The sequence below is a fragment of the Dermochelys coriacea genome, chromosome 14 (genome assembly GCF_009764565.3).
Source record: "Dermochelys coriacea isolate rDerCor1 chromosome 14, rDerCor1.pri.v4, whole genome shotgun sequence".
Taxonomy (NCBI): Eukaryota; Metazoa; Chordata; order Testudines; family Dermochelyidae; genus Dermochelys; species Dermochelys coriacea.
Genome location: NC_050081.1, coordinates 25,484,339 through 25,505,302, shown reverse-complemented (window position 1 = coordinate 25,505,302; position 20,964 = coordinate 25,484,339). Strand labels below are relative to the sequence as shown.

The 20,964-nt window shown below is 45.5% G+C and overlaps 1 protein-coding gene across 3 annotated transcripts in view; it reads left to right on the top strand.

Moving 5' to 3' along the window:
- The window catches only part of DNAH9 (dynein axonemal heavy chain 9), a 402,978-nt gene that overhangs the window by 215,413 nt on the left and 166,601 nt on the right, over positions 1 to 20,964 (top strand). For all 3 annotated transcript variants that reach the window (XM_038371718.2, XM_043496454.1, XM_038371730.2), the window contains 3 exons: positions 6,987 to 7,247; positions 16,183 to 16,608; positions 20,500 to 20,619. In XM_038371718.2, the coding sequence (XP_038227646.1) occupies positions 6,987 to 7,247; positions 16,183 to 16,608; positions 20,500 to 20,619 (807 nt within the window). The remainder of the gene's footprint in view (positions 1 to 6,986; positions 7,248 to 16,182; positions 16,609 to 20,499; positions 20,620 to 20,964) is intronic.

Sequence of the window (20,964 nt, the reverse complement as noted above, 5' to 3'; positions counted from 1 at the left end):
TGGCAACATGTTGGCAACAAGAAGAAAGCCAAGGAAAGTGTGGGCCCCTTACTGAATGAGGGAGGCAAGCTAGTGACAGAGGATGTGGAAAAAGCTAATGTACTCAATGCTTTTTTTGCCTCTGTTTTCACTAACAAGGTCAGCTCCCAGACTGCTGTGCTGGGCATCACAAAATGGGGAAGAGATGGCCAGCCCTCTGTAGAGATAGAGGTGGTTAGGGACTATTTAGAAAAGCTGGACGTGCACAAGTCCATGGGGCCGGACGAATTGCATCCGAGAGTGCTGAGGGAATTGGCGGCTGTGATTGCAGAGCCCTTGGCCATTATCTTTGAAAACTCGTGGCGAACGGGGGAAGTCCCGGATGACTGGAAAAAGGCTAATGTAGTGCCCATCTTTAAAAAAGGGAAGAAGGAGGATCCTGGGAACTACAGGCCGGTCAGCCTCACCTCAGTCCCTGGAAAAATCATGGAGCAGGTCCTCAAAGAATCAATCCTGAAGAACTTAGAGGAGAGGAAAGTGATCAGGAACAGTCAGCATGGATTCACCAAGGGAAGGTCATGCCTGACTAATCTAATCGCCTTTTATGATGAGATTACTGGTTCTGTGGATGAAGGGAAAGCAGTGGATGTATTGTTTCTTGACTTTAGCAAAGCTTTTGACACGGTCTCCCACAGCATTCTTGTCAGCAAGTTAAGGAAGTATGGGCTGGATGAATGCACTATAAGGTGGGTAGAAAGCTGGCTAGATTGTCGGGCTCAACGGGTAGTGATCAATGGCTCCATGTCTAGTTGGCAGCCGGTGTCAAGTGGAGTGCCCCAGGGGTCGGTCCTGGGGCCCGTTTTGTTCAATATCTTCATAAATGATCTGGAGGATGGTGTGGATTGCACTCTCAGCAAATTTGCGGATGATACTAAACTGGGAGGAGTGGTAGATACGCTGGAGGGGAGGGATAGGATACAGAAGGACCTAGACAAATTGGAAGATTGGGCCAAAAGAAATCTAATGAGGTTCAATAAGGATAAGTGCAGGGTCCTGCACTTAGGATGGAAGAATCCAATGCACCGCTACAGACTAGGGACCGAATGGCTCGGCAGCAGTTCTGCGGAAAAGGACCTAGGGGTGACAGTGGACGAGAAGCTGGATATGAGTCAGCAGTGTGCCCTTGTTGCCAAGAAGGCCAATGGCATTTTGGGATGTATAAGTAGGGGCATAGCGAGCAGATCGAGGGACGTGATCGTTCCCCTCTATTCGACACTGGTGAGGCCTCATCTGGAGTACTGTGTCCAGTTTTGGGCCCCACACTACAAGAAGGATGTGGATAAATTGGAAAGAGTACAGCGAAGGGCAACAAAAATGATTAGGGGTCTAGAGCACATGACTTATGAGGAGAGGCTGAGGGAGCTGGGATTGTTTAGTCTGCAGAAGAGAAGAATGAGGGGGGATTTGATAGCTGCTTTCAACTACCTGAAAGGGGGTTTCAAAGAGGATGGCTCTAGACTGTTCTCAATGGTAGCAGATGACAGAACGAGGAGTAATGGTCTCAAGTTGCAATGGGGGAGGTTTAGATTGGATATTAGGAAAAACTTTTTCACTAAGAGAGTGGTGAAACACTGGAATGCGTTACCTAGGGAGGTGGTAGAATCTCCTTCCTTAGAGGTTTTTAAGGTCAGGCTTGACAAAGCCCTGGCTAGGATGATTTAACTGGGACTTGGTCCTGCTTTGAGCAGGGGGTTGGACTAGATGACCTTCTGGGGTCCCTTCCAACCCTGATATTCTATGATTCTATGATTCTATGATTCTAAGGTGTCATGTTTTGTCCCAGATTTGAATTGCATCACTTACCTGTATGCTCCAGCTGTGTTCACTGTGGTAGCTGTGACTATATTAAATGACGGAGAGATTATTTGAAACAGTTTGGCAGAGCCGTCACTGTGATATGAGGAGAGGTGCACATGTGCCTTGAGGGATCAAGTTGCCTCATTTCAGTCCAGAGTTCTATAGGTTGTGTCAGTTGCAGTGCACGGGATCTTACTGCCATGGAGCTCGTCAGCAGTCTGATGGCAGATGTGACAGCAGCCAGTAGAGTTTAAGTGAAGGCTCAGAAGGAATCTTCAGGGCAAGGGTGAAGGGGAGGTAACATTTAGTAACTCTGGGGTGGTTTGTGTGATGGCTGAGTGTAGGCTAGGCGTAGGTAGTGCCTGATCACTATGCCTGACCTAACCATGAGCTTTGCATGAGCAAAAATAAGGTGTTAGACTGTGTCCTACAGGAAGCTGTTCCCAGAGTGTTCCATGCATCAGCAAGGGTAAAGTACGGGTGTTACTAGCATGCTGGGGCATTGCTCAAGAGGGCAGAACTAAGGTTGCGCTATGGGGGTGATATGTCCCTTACCTTCCTATTTCTTGGTTCTCAGAGATTTATGTTTAGCCTCTCCCCACATTCTGGAAGGGCACAAGGCACCATTGGCAACCTCAACTCAGCATTGACAAAGTTTTGGGCCATTTAACAGATGCATTAGCACTGTAGATGCATCACACAACTTATGTAAGTGGTGACACGTGGTGTCCTAAGCCCTGATTCAGCAAGGTACTTAAACATGTAAGTATAACACTGACAGACCCTGGTTGTCGGTGGGCAGGATCGAACCTGGGACCTCTGGAGAAAAACATATGAGCTAAAAGCGACAAGGTTCTTAGCTAAGGCTGTAGCAGACTCATTAATCTCTAAGTCGTCTCGGTGCCACTAGAGGGACAGAACATCACACCCAGGAGGTGTGTGGGTTACATAAGCAGTCCTATTGATATCACTTGTGCTATTCACTTGAGGTTACTCATGTGCTTAAGGTTCTTTGTTCATCAGGCCTTAATGAAGAATGTGAATGAGACCCTTCAGTCTGCTGTGGTCTAATCAGGATTTTGTAAAGCTTGGATATTGCAGTAATGGGGGTAAGAGAAGTGGATAGCCTGAAAAGATAAATGATGTTTCTATGGACATTGTAACTCCAAAGGCTGGAGTTTGCCCAACCAGTATAGGATTAAGAGTGCTGCATTCCAGCATTTGCAGTCCTGATGAGATAAAACTGTTTGTTATGTATGGATAAGGCTGTCTCCATTTGTTTTTGTTTTTTTCACCCAGGGCTTCACTGCAGGGGAAGGTGAAGTTATTTTGGTGCATTTTCTTATTATGTTTCCACTGAACAAACTGAACATTTCACAGTTAAACATTCATTGTTAAACTGTACATTTCAGCCTTGTCACTAGGAAAAAAGGTATATTTTTAACATGTGCCAAAATCCTAGTGTAGACAAGGCAAGCTGTCATTTTAACATGTTAGTGCCCAGGGGTCGGCAACTTCGAAGAAGAGCCATTTTTTTTGTTTTTGTCTTTGATCAAAATATTTCAAGAGCCACATCACATGCAAAGCTACTTGTAGAGTTAGAATTTATCAACTAATAATAATTGAACATATTAAAGTTATTACTACCCACCAATATTTTTAATGTGACTTCTGCTGTTTGAATTTGAATATAAAGAGGAGGGGGCTCCAGTTTGCGGCAGGGGATTGGGTTGCAGGAGGGGGTTCCGACCTGGGGCAGGATGTTTGGGTACGGGAGGGAGTTTGAGGTGCAGGCTCTGGCCAGTGGCGCAGCAGGAGTCTGGCCCAACACCACCCCAAAAGCAGCTGGCTGCTGGCACGTGTCTGTATGCCCCTGGCGGGGGGCAGGTCTTCATGCTGCCCCTGCCCCCATCACCATCCTCACAGCTCCCATTGGCAGGTTCCCTAACAAAGGGAGCTACGGGGGCGGTGCTTGCAGGGGCAGGCAACACACAGAGACCCGCTGCCCCTCTTCCCACAAGGGGCGTACAGAGACATGCCAGGAGCTAACCTCTTCTAGGAGTGGCTTGGGGTCAGAGCCCAGCTGCACAGCTGGACGGGAGCTGTACCTTGCACCCTCTCAAAAAATAGCTGCCAGCAAGGGGGCTGCCAAAGAGCCACAAGGGGGCAGCCAAAGAACCACATGCAGCTCCAGAGCTGCAGGTTGCCGACCCCTGTGTTAGCCATACAAGGTAAACTCTACAGGAAGACTGTGGGTTCATTGCAACCAGTTAACACATTAAAACAATAACTTGCCTTGTCTACACTAGGAATTTAACGTTAGCTAGTATGTTAAAACACACCCTTCGCCTTATGTAGAATGGCCTTCCATGCTTTCAACTTTTTGTGTTTCTTTTGAGTGTAATCATAACTCTGAATTTCCTGGGTTTCTACTGCTTGCGTTTGTTATTGCAAAGCTTTTGCCCTTCAATTAGTTCTGTGTGCTCTCAGCCTTTACTCCCGTTTAAGGCAGATTTTGTCTGGAAATGTTCTCACAAGAGGTGTTGTAACTGAGTGTACATCCACTCCTTTTATATAGCTGTTGTAAGACTTCTGTAGCGCTGGCAGGTTAATCCCTTTTTTGTCTTGTCATAGCCATTTAAACCACATAAAGCTTCTATTCACACATGTATCGAGTATAGTGTTACTTATCTTGGGCAGGATGTCATAGGCCATATCTGCAATCAGTGAAACCTCACACTTCAATTTTTCCAAATCTCAGAAGATTTAAGCAACGAACAGAAAGATGCTGCTCAGTTTGCTGCTTGAAGCGATTCCATACCCCAGCAAGCTCAGAGTCATTTTGATTTACAATCTCCTCTTTGTGCTGGTGGAAATAGCCATCTACAACAGAACAACAGGAGGTGAAAATGGATCAACTGCTCAGCATGGGAATACAAAGAGTGTTCTAGGAACAGCCTCTGCTTGAAGCTAATCCAAAATGCCAATAGCTGCAGCTTATGTGATGATATTGCATTAAAAATTGTTCCCTTTTCTGTTATGAAAATGGAATCATTACAGTAGTTCTCAATCTTTTTTTTCTGGTGACCCCTTTCACATAGCAAGCCTCTGAGTATGACCCTCCCCAATAAATTAAAAACACGTTTTTATATTTTTAACAACATTATAAATGCTGGAGGCAAAGCACAGTTTGGGGTGGAGGCTGAGAGCTTGCAACCCCGCATGTAATAACCTCGCAACCCCTTGAGGGGTCCCAACCCCCAATTTGAGAACCCCTGAATTATTAGCAAAAGCTAAGGTCTGACTTGTATTGTATTAAGTATTGTTACACAGGTCAAGAGGTACCCCAGGTGTTACGAACAGTCTTTAATTGGGTAGACTGCATGACAAACTGGTCTCCGAGGTCTAGGGAGTATGTGACTGTGTATATTCATTGAAGTTGGTAATTTCAGAGAGAAAATGAGTGAATATTAATTTAAATCACTAAGGCTGAAAAGTGTTTTGTGTTCTGGTCTGTAAATGTCCAGACTGAAACGGTCGCACCTAGCATGCGCTGTGGGGGTTGCAGTGCACGCTGCCTCTGTCATGAAGCACAAATGCACCGCACAGACATGCCGTATTTCCCAGGATAAGCTGCTGAAAGAGAGAGCAGATCATAAGTTGTGCTCACAGATTGATTAGGGGATCGAATTGGGTATATATTTGGTTCTGCAATGGGAGGAGCATATCTGCAAAATCACCTCATGTTCCTCCTCAAAACTTGCCCCTCCTGTGATGGTGCTTACAAAAACGATGACAATGGTTAGGCCGCTGGAGTGCTGAGACCATTGCCTGTCACGCTGACTGGCATTTTGTCATTTTCTTGTACTCCCTCTTCTGTCTGTCTCCACCTATTAGTTCTTATCTCAGACTTAGATTGTAAACTCTTTGGATGGGAGCTGTCTGTTTGTTAGGTGTTTGCACAGCTCCTATCACAACAGGGTACTGCTCCAGAACCAGGGATCCTACATGCTATAATAATTAATTATTTTATTTAATTAATACAATGTAAGTTTTCGGTCACCTCCCAGTGGGATACTGCTCAGAACAGCAACTGGACTTTATGATGTGGGCATTGGTTTCCAGTTGTATATTCCATGTCCACAGGATGGTGGAAGGAGCCAGGGCTGGCGGTGAGAGCACCCTGCTGGCTGTATCTTTCTTGGGATTGACACTACTCAGATGCCAGCAGCCCACGGTGGCCAGGATTGTCCCAAGTTTGTGCTCCTGGCAGGGCAGCTTGGAGTAAAGGATTAAGGACTGCCCAGCAGCATTGTCCTGCTAGCACTAGGAGCTATTGTTCTGCTGAGCTTCTTGGGCTTCGCTCCCTTTGTGGATGGTGCAACCTTGTGTTCCTCTGCTCTCGCTCACCCTTCTCAGGGAGTCAGGGCAGAGGAGGGAGGAGCGGAGAGAGCTGAGGAGGATGGTGGTGGTAGCCCTGGGAGAATGGGAGACCCATGGGGGAAGGCAGCAATTTATTATTAGTGGGAGACACCTAGTAAGAGTGAGACCCAAAGCCATGGGGAGTGATGCCTCAGGGAGAGCGTCTCAATGGGGTAACCTCTCTGAGGGGCCAAAAGAGGGGCCTTACAGAACACTGTCAGGAGAAGAGGCCCAATCCTCCTGTCCCCAGAGACTCTGGGGAGGGCTGCTGGCCATTCTCCGACACCCCCCGGGGAGGGGGCCACAAGCACACAGCAAGAGGCAGGGGGAGCCAGGGCCATTTGGCTGTGTGGCGAGAATCCACTGAAGCCTCTTTAGTGAAGCATCTGAACTTCAGGGTGTTCACCTAAAGCTTGGGCTCCTCCCCTCGTTGTGGACAAATGGGTCTGCTCAGCTCTTTGTCTCAGTGGGGCAGTGATTTACCTGTTCCTCCTGCAAAGAGCTGCAGGGTTTCTTGCACCTTCCTCTGGAGCAGCTGGTGCTGGCCACTGCTGGAGATTGGCTATGTGACTGGATGAGCCACATGGCAATCCCTGCATTGCCCTTTTCCCGGCTGCGGCCCATCCACCATCCATTTACGGCACTCTCTTGCTTATATAATTCTTCTCCACATGCTTCACTGGAGCCGGCTGGGTTCACGCCCCTCCTGTGTGCTTCTCCCACTGTAGGTAGATGGCCTGAAAGCCAAGCTGGCAGACCAGGAAGGTGAGCTGAAGCAGAAGAATGAAGATGCTGACAAGCTGATTCAGGTGGTTGGTGTGGAGACGGAGAAGGTGAGCACGGAGAAAGCCATCGCTGATGAGGAGGAGCAGAAGGTGGCGCTGATAACCCAGGAGGTCAAGCAGAAGCAAAAGGACTGCGAGGAAGACCTGGCTAAAGCCGAACCAGTCCTTGCCGCTGCCCAGGCAGCTCTTAACACGCTCAATAAGGTATGGGACAGGCATCAGGACACTCACAGTATCTCCTGCTGTCTGAGCCAGCACAGTTACGATTGGATTGTTGGAGATGTAGCCCCATAAGGGCCTTGCCTCTGAGGTCAGCCATCACAACCCACCATGCAAGGCGGGTGTACACGTGCTGGAGCCCATGTTACTTTGCTTCTGTGCTATGTGCTCCTTGTTCTGGGGCTGTTTCGTCCCTGGTGTAACTTGGAGCATCTCCAGGCTGCTCTCAGTGACACCTGCTTATTGGCCATGGGAAGCAGAGAATAGCTGGAGTTCTTGTGCTCTGACCACACACCCCTCTGCCTTTGGCCCACTCCACGTCACTCTCCCTGCCCCACCAGGGCCAGGAGCAGAGCCGGCGCATGGCCGCTCCACCGGCATATGGTGGTGACAATTCAGATATTCCTTGGGCAGAGGGGAAATTCCTGTCCCCCCTGCCTGGTAGTGGTCCCCACTCATCCACCCCTCCTCCCACAGGGACCCGGGTCTCCATTGGCATGGCAGTCTCCCCTTTCTCTTATCCATGCTGCAGGTGCTGCCAGGAATCGAGTTCTCAGAGGACTCCCTGCGCTCTGCCATGCGGTAACAAACTCCCTGGATGCCAGGGCACAAAACCACTTGCTGAATTTGGCCCAGTGGCCCCATATCGGTACAGAGGGGCCGCTGGGTTAGATTTCAGTGGAATTGCAGTCAGGCAGCTGGAGCGATGCACTGGACTGCTCCCACAGCAGCTGTACTGCTGTAAAGTACTCAGGCTGTGGTGCTAAAGCCCTGGGGGGGAAGCAGGGGGACAGGGACATTCAATCCCCCCCCAGTCTCTGCAATTGGCACCAGTGCCAGGGTTCCCATGGGGGGGTACTCCTCAGGGGCTGCTATTTCTCTCCTCTCCGTGGCCCATCTTGCTGCCTGAGCAGCATAATGGAGCGGAACGCAACAGAGAACAGCCGTGTGTTTGCAGAGGTGGAGTGAGGTGCATAATGGAGGGAGATGGGGCTAGGGCTGCATATGAATGGGCCAGGCACCAGGGGCCTGAATTGGTCAGGGGTGAGGAGGACACCAGCAGAAATCAGCCACTAGACACTGCCTTCTGCTACTGAGTGTTTTATTCCTTATTGTTTATATTATCGTAGCACCTAGGAACACACAGCTTTGTGCCTGCCGAACTCCTGCATGGAAGCTGCCATACAAATCAATTACCATATCAGTCAGCAGGTGGGATGGCCTCCACTTTGGCTAACACACCAGAGGTTGGCCTTGGGCCACCAACCTCCAGAGCTAAAAGCATAAGCTGCTACAGCCTGCACCATGGCTCTTTAGCTGGGGCTATAACAGACTCGTATCCTCCGTGGATTGTGCACAGAGAGAGATCTGGAACACATCCTCCCCTGTGGGACAGAGCACCCTTGAGCACACTGGTCTTGCTTTCTCCCAAGGCAAGCTGCTTTTGTCACCATTTCTGCCAATCCTTGTCTTGCTTTGCTCCATGACGACTCTCATGGATCAGGCTGCTGGCAAGAGATCAGGCCTGATCTTGTTGCAATAGCTGTAACATCTTATTTCATTGAAAAGATCTTATCAGCTCTAGCTGTTCGCTCCCAGGTTATTTCTATGCAAGTGCACAGTCAGCACAGCAGGAGCTGTAAGACACCTGAAATACCAATTAGATGTGTTTTATAATCCATCTACTTTGTGTGATTTTTCTCCAGTTCATTTAAAACAGAACATTTTAGCTGGAGTTTCAAACTCTTATTATCCTGGTAAAATTTTGCACAAAACTCATAAAACAGCCTTGCCTGGAGGGTAACTGTGGCTGTCAGGAATGCTGCCAATATTTCATTCTACACCAAGTTTAGAGTCACTCCTCTGTTACTTCATGCTTGAACTCACAGACTACACAGTGCAGGAACTGTGACAGCAGGGCTATTCCGTGGCTTCAGCTTGTGTCTCCCATGCCCAGTGAGCACAGTGCAGGATGTCTCCAGATAACTGCCCCAGGGCTGAAGGGATGGGAGCTGTAATTTTGTAATGTTCAGTGCTGTATGCGTCAAACCCATTTGTGATACTTGTACAATCTGAAATGTACAGTGGTGGCCCCTCCACTCTCTCCAGGAAGAGTTTTCTCTCCTCTAAGTTCCTTTAAAAGGTAACCAGAAAGAGCCCAACACAGCCAGAACTGTGTAGGTGAAGCTTTGTATGGCCGTTTGCTCCCCAGTCCAGCTCGCAGCGTCAAGCACGTGAGTGTTGAGGATGTGCTGTCTTAACACGCCAGGTCTAGCTCCCTGACTGCGTTGGTCCAGATGGAGAAGTTGAGACACAAAGAGGTTGAGTGTCTTTCCCAAGATCACACAGCAAGTTAGCACTAACGTCATAGGTGTGACACCCCCCACCCCCTTTAGGATAATTGTACCCTGGGCCACCAACTCATATCGTCTATGCAGCAGAGTCTGTTGGGGCCCCTGACCCCCTTCCTGTGCCAGGCAGGGTTTGCAAGGGCAGAAAGGGGGAAATGGCCCCAAGTGTCCTGCGAGATGGATCAGTCAAGGTGCAGTGAGCATTTGCTGCTTGTGTTCACTCTGCTTGTTTGTGCTCTCCCTCCCCCCTCCGTCCCCGCCAGCATCTGGTCTGGACTATTAGACTGTATGCTGTTTGGAGCAGGGACTGACTGTTGACTACCCTGCATGGCCCCTGGCACAATGGGGCCCAGTTCTCAGATGGCCCCTCAGCATTACTGCAATAGACTTGATGAAGACAGGAGCTTGGAGCACACTGTGTCCATGGTGCTCCCCTCGCTGCTTTTTCCCTTTCTCCTGCCCCCAGGGGTGCTTGTGGTGCAGACAGATAAGGAGCTGGGCAATATATCATAGACACAGAACTTACAGAGAACAGTTACAAAGGCCCACCCTTATCCCTCAGCAGGCATCTCCTTTGGCAGTAAGGTTCCCAAGGTGGGGGATGGGGGATCCCAAAGTGGATTGTTTTGAGGTAAGGGGTTTCTTCCTTCACCACTCCTTGTCCCTTCCCCGTTACTGCCTGCTAGCTCCAAATGTCTTGAGACTGGGGAGAGATCAAGATCTGGAATGGAGAATTGGTCACCTGCTGAATCCATTCTGGGACTGATCGCTGCCACCTCCACCCATCCTGAGCCGAGTGCTGCAGCCTTACTGAGTCCTGGTAAAGTCATCACAGCTCAGTGCAGTGTCTGTTCATATTTAATCTGCTCCTAAGAATTTATTATTCAGCAAAGCTTTGGAAGTTGTCTTCTGGAGCCAGACGCTGAAAGGCACCAGGCACTCCTGCTAAGCACCCTCACCTCCTTGACATCGCTGGGAAGGGAGAGCACTCAGCACCTATCAGGAGGCACTCAGCATCTTGCAGGATCAAGCCTCTGGTGCATGGGTAGAAGAGAAGTGTCCAGAGTCCATTGCACAGGTCAGAATTGCCTCCATATCTGCAGAACAAGAGGCACAACCCAAATGTCTCAGTTTAGGGACACCGACAAGAAAGTCCTAATGGAACAAATTTTCCAGGTGATTGCCATTCAGGAGAGGCATAGCAACATTTTTGATGTGTCTGCTTAGGTTCCTGGGCCTGAAAACAAACAACAACACAGGGAGAATATTTACCCCTTTATCAATTTTAGTTTCCTGCTGACACTGTAGGGTAACTCATTCAAGAAGGCTTGGAGTTTCTAGAGACCTGCAAAGCAGTGTTTCCAGAGTACCAGAAGCCATGTCCTCCTTTCACCTGCTGCTCCAAGACGCCTCTGAGAGCTTGATCTGTCTGCTGACATGAAGAATCAACTCTCCTGATGTGTTCATACCGACCAGTAATATAAATGTATTTATGTTCTACTGTTAAATGCAGCAGTAATGGATGAAGCCATAAGTAACACTGTCGAGTAGAAGGCAATAAGAAATATAGATGGTCTGATAGTGAGAGGCTAATAGCAATTGTTTGGATACATTTCCTTTCCCTTTCTGGCCAGGTGCCTCTGGCTCATTTTCAGTCTGCAAATAGCTACAGGAGAACAATCTCCATGTCTGTGCAATGCCTGTGCCTTGCTGTATGTGGACAATGCAGTGCAGCACAGGGGGTGAGTTCAGGAAGGCCAACCTACAGATGAAGCCTCCCCATTAATCCCCAGCAAAGGATGTGTGACATCACCCAGCCTGTAACTTGCATGAGCTCCGCAATAGAGCCGATCCCCACAGAACAGCCCAACTATTCCAGAGGCACATTCCAGCCTCTTCTATTGCTCTGTGGGAAAAGTGGGCTCAGGTAGACGACAAGTAGATTTCCTGTTCGCTGGATGATGGGCATCAGGTGCATTACAGCTGTCTTCCTGGAAAGAGGCACCCGCCCCATGCTGTATGGTGTCACATGTCCTTTACTGGGAACTGGTAGGGAGACACCATCAGAATCTTTGCATGAGCCATGAGTTCCACGCTCCTGGCAGGACAAGGAGCCCAGTAAAGTATGTGGTAGCTGGCAAGGTGGGAAGTGGGAGAGTTAGAAACCTTTAGAAAAGATCAGAACTGAGGATATGTGTGTAGCAACTGCCTCCATCGATTTTGGGGGCTTTCTTAGTGTGGACATGCTGTTAGGATGGAAGACCAACAAATTATGAAATGTATTTAGCAAGGAACCCTCCTGTATGGCTGGCGATCATGTGGCTGGCAAAAGCATCAACGGTGCGATAAGATCACCAGTGGTAGACAGAAACTGACTATGCAGTCAAACCACCTTAAGGCCCTAGCTAGAGACCAATGTGGATAGTTCTCGGTGGGCAAGGAGGCTGTGCCTTTGGGATTTGCCATGATGATGATGATGACTTTCTAGGACCATGTGGAACTTGCAGGCAAAAATGGGAAGACAATTAAGGTGGTAACAGGCTTGTTAACCTCTACAGTGTAACAACATTACAGTCTATATTTTTCTCTAGTAACTCAGGGTCAGGGGCTCATTCCCCACAGCTGCGGGATGCATGTCCCCGGCGACGGGAAAGTTCTGCTGCTGAACATGATTGCATGTGCTCTCACATCCTCACATTTCTACTCCAGCTGTGGAATGTTTTCACTCATTTAGAGTTAAAAAACCTGAATCCTGCATGTTTGTGGTCTCGAAACTGATGTCTTTGTTCTTAACAAGCAAATTAAATGAAAGCATTCGATTTCAGAAAGGTTTCAGAGTAGCAGCCGTGTTAGTCTGTATTCGCAAAAAGAAAAGGAGTACCCGTGGCACCTTAGAGACTAACAAATTTATTAGAGCATAAGCTTTCGTGAGCTACAGCTCACTTCATCGACTTTGCTAAAAAAGGGATTATTCAACTTTCATGAATGTGGAAGTGGTGTTAGGAGGATTTCTTCCAGGGATCAAACTGACTATGGAGAGGGTTGGTGGGTGGGGGTATAAATTCCATTTTAAATATGATCTATGGGCTGGGGTATAAGTGTAGGACTCTATACACCCCTCAGTCTGCAGAGGGATCTCTCATTGTTGCCAGAGGTTATTTCTCACAAAGATCAAAGACAGCATATGGTCTTTATCTATTTATTGTAGGGTTTTTTACTACTGCCTATCACCACTGTATCTGAATTGGCTTTAGCAAAGTCCCTAGCAAAATTATGCCATCATTAATTCATAAAGAGAGTTTTAACCACATGATACCAAAGTGAATATAATAATAATAATAAGTAATAATTAATTAAAAATGATTAATTGTATTTTGTGTTATCATTCACTATTTAACAGGTACTTCCCAAACACATAACATTGTATATACCAATTATACGTTTTACCCTTGAGTTTATAAATCATGCTCCTCGACCTGACTATAGTCCATAAATGTCTTCCATATACTATCAAATAGAACCTCTAGAAGTCTGTGCATTTCCCTCTCCTAGGGTGCCACTTAAATCAAGCTAGATTTCCCTTTCTGTTCTGTTATCGAAGAATTATCAATCCAGAGCTTAAAATAATCCTCTTTGTTGCCACTGAACTAATTTCTAACCATACTGTTTTCTTCAAGGGACCGAGCAGCTCTGAGAGCATTTAGTGTATGTGCTGCCGAAAGGATTTAGCTCTTTCTGTAATTTTAGTATTTTAAGCTTTTCTTTTTGTCTTTCCCTGTTAAGTGGTGAGATGAATATACAACAATTGACTCGTGCCTGATCATATATAGGCACTAAGCAAGGTGCAATTCCTGGTCCCTGCTGCTTTTTTGCACTAGTGCTGGTGCCATTGGCATTGTCTATTACAAACAGGATAGATTTTTAAGGTATTGAGTGGGTGGTTGGTTCTGGGGGCAAAATATCCATTATTGTGAATTATACAGACAGTGTCTTACTATTAGCTAATTATCAAGCTAAAACTATTCCCACCTCATAGAAGAATGTGGAGGTCTTTATAGTAGTGTCTGTTTATAACTAAATCACTCCAAGGCAGACATGTCATAGAGTCTGAAACTCAGCAGTGACCTGTGTCTATATAGGGGAGGTGCTCACTGAGCACCCCCACAGGCACCATTGGGGCAGCTTCTGTCTGTGGAGCTCCTTGCTGGTAGAGAGCTGCTGGTATCAAGGCTGTCTGTGTTCAGAAGGAAATGGCACTCGCCCTTCGCCAAGGGGCTACACCCCCACATACAGCAAACACCCAGCTGTCGTCACATCCTGCGTGTAACCTCATAATGGCCAATTGCAGCAATGACAGGGGCTGCTGAAAGAACAGTGTTGGTCTTATTGCAGCCTAGCCCCTACTTCTAGACTGCTGCAAGCGCCAACAAAATGGTGATTTCAGAACACAAGTGGCCAAAGTGCCATCCATGCACCAAATGTCACCCCGGGACTTGTCCGTGCAGTCCATAGCAGCAGCCACTTTGAGTTTGAGTCACCTTTAGTACTGGGAAAGGCCTGTAGGTCCCTCCGTACAATCCCATCTTGATTTGAGCAGAGAAGTACATGGATCAAAATGGAGTGTAGATGCTGGGAGCTGCAGTTTGTGAAGACAGTCTGCTCCATTGTGTACAGATTTGTGGTGATCTGGCTAGTAGCTAACATTTGGGCCCCTCCAATGCATAGGAAAATGGTACATCTGGAAAGCTGCATATTCAGGGTCTCCGTGTGAAGATAGGTGCAGCTCAAGTTAGAGCTGTCTTGCTAGAGGGGCTTTCCAAGTGAGCTGTAGTTCACAAAAGCTTATGCTCAAATAAATTTGTTAGTCTCTAAGGTGCCACAAGTACTCCTTTTCTTTTTCCTCTTTCACTGATTCATGGCTGTTGGGAGTGCTGAAAAATAACTGTATCTAGTTTACGTCAACCCCCCAGCATGTCTCTCTCCTGCTGCTGTGCCTGTCATACTGTTGCAAATGTCAGAATGCAGCTGTAGGTGCCAATTTGGGAGCTGGTTTGTTGAATCTGAGCAAAGAGCTTCTCAATGGGAAGCCCATCTCTCAGCCTCTTTGTACCTCTCACATGTGCCTCTGCCTCCAGTTCACATACAAAGTGAATGTTCTCCATGGATATGAGATGTCTTTGCAGTTGGAGTGTGTAACCCGAGCAAACGTACAAATAAGCTAGCAAAGCAGGCATCTCTGCTGTAGAGCACAGCTCATTCTGTCAGGGATTCCATGTTTGGTGGGTGTCGGCACAAAGCCTGTGTTTTCTCTCTGCTGAGTATGACAGATCCTTGGCAAAATAGCTAATTAGGCCTAACTCCAGGCCCTGCTGAGTACGTGCCTCCCCCATGGTGCCTGTGCTGTGACAAGCAGCAGCTCTGTACAGAACGATCCGTTGTACACCAGCAGCACAGAGTGGTTGTGCAGTCATCATTTCAGGCTCAAACTTTCAATGCCATTGAATGGATGTGGGCTCCCAGTTCCCATCAGAATTAGGCAACTTTGGAAATCTTATTGTTGGTTTTTCTCTGTCATCTGAATGGGTTGGATGTTTCAGATACAAGAAGAACCAATATCACACTTCCCCCCAGTGCTCTTACAAAACGAGGACCTTTTCTGAGCTTCAAACGAACTGAGTTGAGCATTTTTTTTAGTTGTAGTGCCCCTCCCCCCCTTCTAACTCCAAGCATTCAAAAATGATGAGTCAGGAGCCTAACATTCATAATTATTCATAATAATTGGTTAATAATTAAGTAATAATTTTTAAAGAATATTTTGGATTCTTACTCTTTCTTTCTGCATTCTGAGCTGCTAGGTCACACTTGCTTCACATTCCCAAGCTTTCCTCTGAACCCAAAGGGCTACAATCTAACTTTAAAAAAAGGGAGCTGATGTCTGGCTGGGGAGCCCAGCCCATAGAGGAGAGTGGGGACAGGAGGTACCTGAAATACAACTTTGGTAAGGCACCATAATGCCACTTCCAAATCAAAACATTTTGGTTTTCAACCTAGGGACTGCCATTTCCCTATTTTTTCTATTGTTTCTGACTAGGAATTGATATTAGCAGGATAAACACAATTCAACACAGTTAGTATAACACTGAACTAAAGTTAGTGAGTTTCAGTCGGACAGCAGCCCCATTGATCTGCATTCTGAATTAAAAGTTGTTTTTGAAGCCCATCTCTAGATAAAGATACTTGGCTAATTTCATGAAGCATGAAGCTTTTTGTTGTCATTTTCATACTGGATAAATCTGCAATAATTGTGCATTTTTAATGGCCTGAGAATTAATTGAAATGCTGAAGGGATACGACTGATGCACATATAACAAACCAGTGGAGGCTGTGGTGCCACTAGGGGGTTTCATTGCTTTACGTTGGATGAGTCATAATATTTAAAATTCAGAGTGCTGCTTCAGGCTTCAAAGTTACTCCCTCAGATTGATAACTTGGGAGCCTGACTCCATTAGTGGCTAAGTAAAAAGAAAACCCATTCATTTTCACCTAACAACCTTGTTTTTCCTTTTCAGAACAATCTGACAGAACTGAAGTCATTTGGATCACCGCCTTCTGCTGTCAGCAATGTCACTGCTGCTGTGATGGTGCTCATGGCTCCAGGTGGAAAGGTTCCCAAGGACAGGAGCTGGAAAGCAGCTAAGGTTTCCATGGCCAGAGTAGATGGTTTCTTGGACTCCTTAATCCACTTTGATAAGGAGAATATCCATGAGAACTGTCTCAAAGCTATTCAGCCGTACTTACAGGATCCAGAATTTAACCCCGAGTTTGTGACCTCCAAGTCCTATGCAGCTGCTGGTCTCTGTTCTTGGGTCATAAATATTGTGAAGTTCTATGAGGTGTACTGTGATGTGGAGCCCAAGCGGCAGGCTCTGAACAAAGCCAACGCAGAACTGGCTGCTGCGCAGGAGAAGCTGGCTAACATCAAAGCTAAAATTACTGTAAGTTTAAGACACATGACACGTGTGCGCTTCACTGGGAGCTGCCAATGCTCAGTGGGAAACCCTCAGCATCTGGAAGGGCTTCTTTATGGTACCGTGTATTTTTGAAAGAGTGGATTTGAGGATTGGGCAGATTGTGGTCCTTTATCTGGTCTTGCTAGACTTTTGGAGACTTCCCTGCTTTCTAGAGAAGGGCGCTTAGCTGTTTCAAATTTGCTTCTTCCTCAGTAGAAAGGCTCAGTATTTACCTCTCATTATTCCCACAAAACTGTTAGAATTATTATCAAGCATGAGTTTGGAGTGCCCTTTTATCACACACCACGCCACATATGTTCTATATCTACCACATATATTACAGAAAACAAAAACTGAAGAAAGTTTTAGAGAGCTTTTTAAAAAAATGCACTAGGACTGTTTTTCTTCTTGTCTCCAATACACCTTCTATGCACTTGTTAAATTTTTCAGGAAGTCAACTCCACTTTAGTAAGGTTTCAGAGTAGCAGCTGTGTTAGTCTGTATTCGCAAAAAGAAAAGGAGTACTTGTGGCACCTTAGAGACTAACAAATTTATTTGAGCATATGCTTTTGTGAGCTACAGCTCACGAAAGCTGTAGCTCACAAAAACTTATGCTCAATAAATTTGTTAGTCTCTAAGGTGCCACAAGTACTCCTTTTCTTTTTGCCACTTTAGTAAGACTCAAAAGAACTGTCAAAGCCGGGCTTCTAACTGGCATATCTTATACTCCACCTCCATTTAAATTTTTGTCACTCATTAAAAATCCAGGAAAATCCCTGAGCAAAAACTTTGTTAAAAGAGAAAGAGATGTTTAAAAATATGTTTTAATAGAAAGCAGCTCCCACGCCACTTTTTCCTCAAAATTATCCTTCCATTCCAAAAATTCCATACCCTTTAAAAATCCTTACCATTGAAAAGTCTGGAAGTGAGCCTAGAAGGTAAAGTATACAGCCAGTCCCTGGCTGCTATAACCCTGCATCACTCATTATCACCCCATACAGCATACAGCACACACCACAAATCTGCAAATTTCAAAAGAACATATTCCTGGGCAGTTAAGGAATCCTATTTCTTGTTCAAAAGATGTATCGTCAATATGCTATAATACTACACCATAACTCATTACAAAAAACCTGTGTGTGCTAGTTGCTTACACCAATAGTTAATTGAGATAAAAATACCAACTTGCAAGGTGTACCAACCCACAGTCCCTTGTAATGGAGACACCTCGTAACATCAAACAGAACAATTATTCCAATTTAATTAATAAAAAAATACTTTTGTTTCACCAAAACATCACACTGTTCGAAAACATAATACTCTGACATTACTTAATGCATCCAGGGGATTAGTACCTTTGAAATCCTTGCTACCCATTCAATTCAAAGTATATAAAATCTAGAGCTATCTCTGATAATTTCACTGCCTGCAGATCAAAACAAGGAGCACCCTTCACCGTTATTTTATTTACACTTGTTCATGTTTGAGCTTTTTTAAAGATGTAGGATTTTTGCAGAGAAAGTGCAACTGTGTTGGGGTATTAGTAATACTCCATTGAAACATGCTTTCAACCTTAACTTTTTAAATGACTTTTTATTTGCATATGTACAATGCTATGCTATTAAATGTGTAGTATAGTAATATATACCTATGCAATCATGTTTATATGTGAATGTTGATATTTTAGCAGATTTTCAACTGGCATAAATTGGTGTAGCTCCATAGATTTAAGTAGAATTATGCCTGTTGAAAATCTGGCCTGCCTAGTGGTATGGTGCTTAAATCCATATTTTGGTCGTAAATGAAAGTGACTTGATTTTCAAAAGTACAGAGCACATGTAGCTCTCATGTGATGCAATGCTCAGAATTTCTGAAAAAAATAAGATGCATATTCAAAAAATATGATGCATAAAAAAGTATTTTTATTAATTAAATTGGAATAATTGTTCTGTTTGATGTTACGAGGTGTTTCCATTACAGGGAATGTGGGTTGGTACACCTTGGAAGTTGGTATTTTTATCTCAATTAACTATTGGTGTCGCAACTAGCACACACAGGTTTTTTGTAATGAGTTATGGTGTAGTATTATATCATATTGACGATACATCTTTTGAACAAGAAATAGGATTCCTTATATATAGATTTATATATCTCTGTATAAATACACACACACACACATCTGTCATTATAAAACATTTAATAGTGTAGTGTGTGTGTATTTATACAGAGAGATACACACATAATTATGAAAATATATATACACCTATACATATAGATGGAAGATGTATATGAAAATATTCTAACAATATTTTAGTTATATGGCTTAATGCCAAGCTAGTTTGAAAGAGACTATATTTTATATGGGCCCTGGCAACTGAGAGCATAGTTACAGAGGCCACTACAATAATCCCTATTCCATATTCAAGTTTATTTCTAGTGCATTGTTCAAACAGTGTTAAAATGATTTAAAGGCATTTAGCCTTAAGATGTTTGTGCTGGGTGCAGATAAAATCAATGATTAACTCTGGTTCTCTTATCTCAGAAGTGAAAAGTTCCAGCACCTTTGGGAGCAGTTAGAGTTTGTCTTAGAGCAGAGTGTTACCAAATCTGTGCAATGAGTCCTCCTCAGCTAGCAGCACGGCTGCAATGAGGCCCTGCAGACTTTGGTTCCCTCTGTTCTTTCTCCAAAATGTTGGCTCTCCTTGGATGTGGCCCAAGTGTAGAAACCACCCAGCTGGACTGGAGTGTATATTGGCCCCATTCTCCAGTACAGTGGGGAGGGTTGGCACCCCACTCTGGAATGGAAAGTCCTAAGGCACTCACAGAAAGGACCTCCCTCAGTAGAAGGGCAATTGTAGCAGCTCCTTGATCACTCTCACTCCTGGCTGCCGGATCATAGAATCATAGAAGATTAGGGTTGGAAGAGACCTCAGGAGGTCATCTAGTCCAGATGCTTTATACTCCCTTATGTCCAACTGACATCCAGCATTTAGAATGTCCCTTGGGGCTGTGAACAACAAGCATAACTTAGAGCAGCCTTCAGGAGCAGGCCAGCACCAGAATGCACACAACATCAGGAAAATGCAAAGGTTGCTAAAATCCACTTTTGCACTTCTTCCTCCTGAGCTGCACTAATCGCTGCTTGGCCAGAGCTGAGGACCCCGGCCACCATCTTTAGTCAGCTTGTGATCCCCTCCCGTAGTCCAAAATCATGTCACTGCAGTGCCCAAGATAAACAGCCTTTGTACTGTCTGTTCACAGTCCTCTGCAAATTATGTGGCCTATCATGTAAACGGAGTTCCCCAGCATGCTGCTCCTCCCATGCCCTCTCATGCTGTTCTATAAAGGCCTGATCCAGTGCCCCTGGAAGTCAATGGAAGGACCCCAACTGACTTCAGTGGACACTGGATTTGATCTAGGGCTGCCAACTCTGACTGAAGCTATTCCAGATTTTTTTTTTTTTTTTTTACAACATGACATAATGTCATTTTCTTAAAATATCCTATTAAAATCTCCCAGATTGTTTTCAATAGTCACTGGGAGATTGATGCTGATTCCAGGAGACTCCAGGCCAATCCTGGAGGGTTGGTAACCCTAATTGGAGCCTAAGTGGTGTATCCTGCTGGTGCTGAGGGTCTCCTGCAAGTGGTCAGCACACTGCATGTTGCAGGCAGTGCTTGCAGGCTGAGACCCAGACATGAGTGCTCTGTGCAGGAATCCTTCCTTCTCTCATTGCACTGGCCATTCAGAATAGTAGTGAGAGAGGCTAGCTAGTGTCACCACTGCAGAGACACACGCAGTGACAGCAGTTTTTGTCGGAGTCTCATATGATGAAAAGGGTTTTGCTGAAGATGTTCTGATTTGTTTAATCAACAGCACCTTAATGAAAACCTAGCAAAACTCACAGCCAAATTTGAGAGGGCTACTTCAGACAAACTGAAATGTCAGCAAGAAGCTGAAGCTACGGCATGCACCATCTCGCTTGCAAATCGACTGGTGAGTATCAACAGCTGGAACTTCATCATAGCAATGGAAATTGTCAGGTGCTATGGAGATGTATACTATAAGAACACAATACATTGCATCTTCTAACATTTCAGAATGTATGATACTTCCTTCATAGCTGCAAACTGTAGTCATGAAAACAATTTTACAGTACTTCCAGTACTAATGATGTGGCAATTCCCATAACTCTTTGTATACATCTGGGTATGTTCTATGCACATTTACATTTCCAATATACTGAACATATACAATGATAGAAGCATAGCCTCTTCTCTCTCATTTAATTTTCTGAGCAGCTAGTGATCAGAACTGCAGAACTAAAGACGAGACACTAAT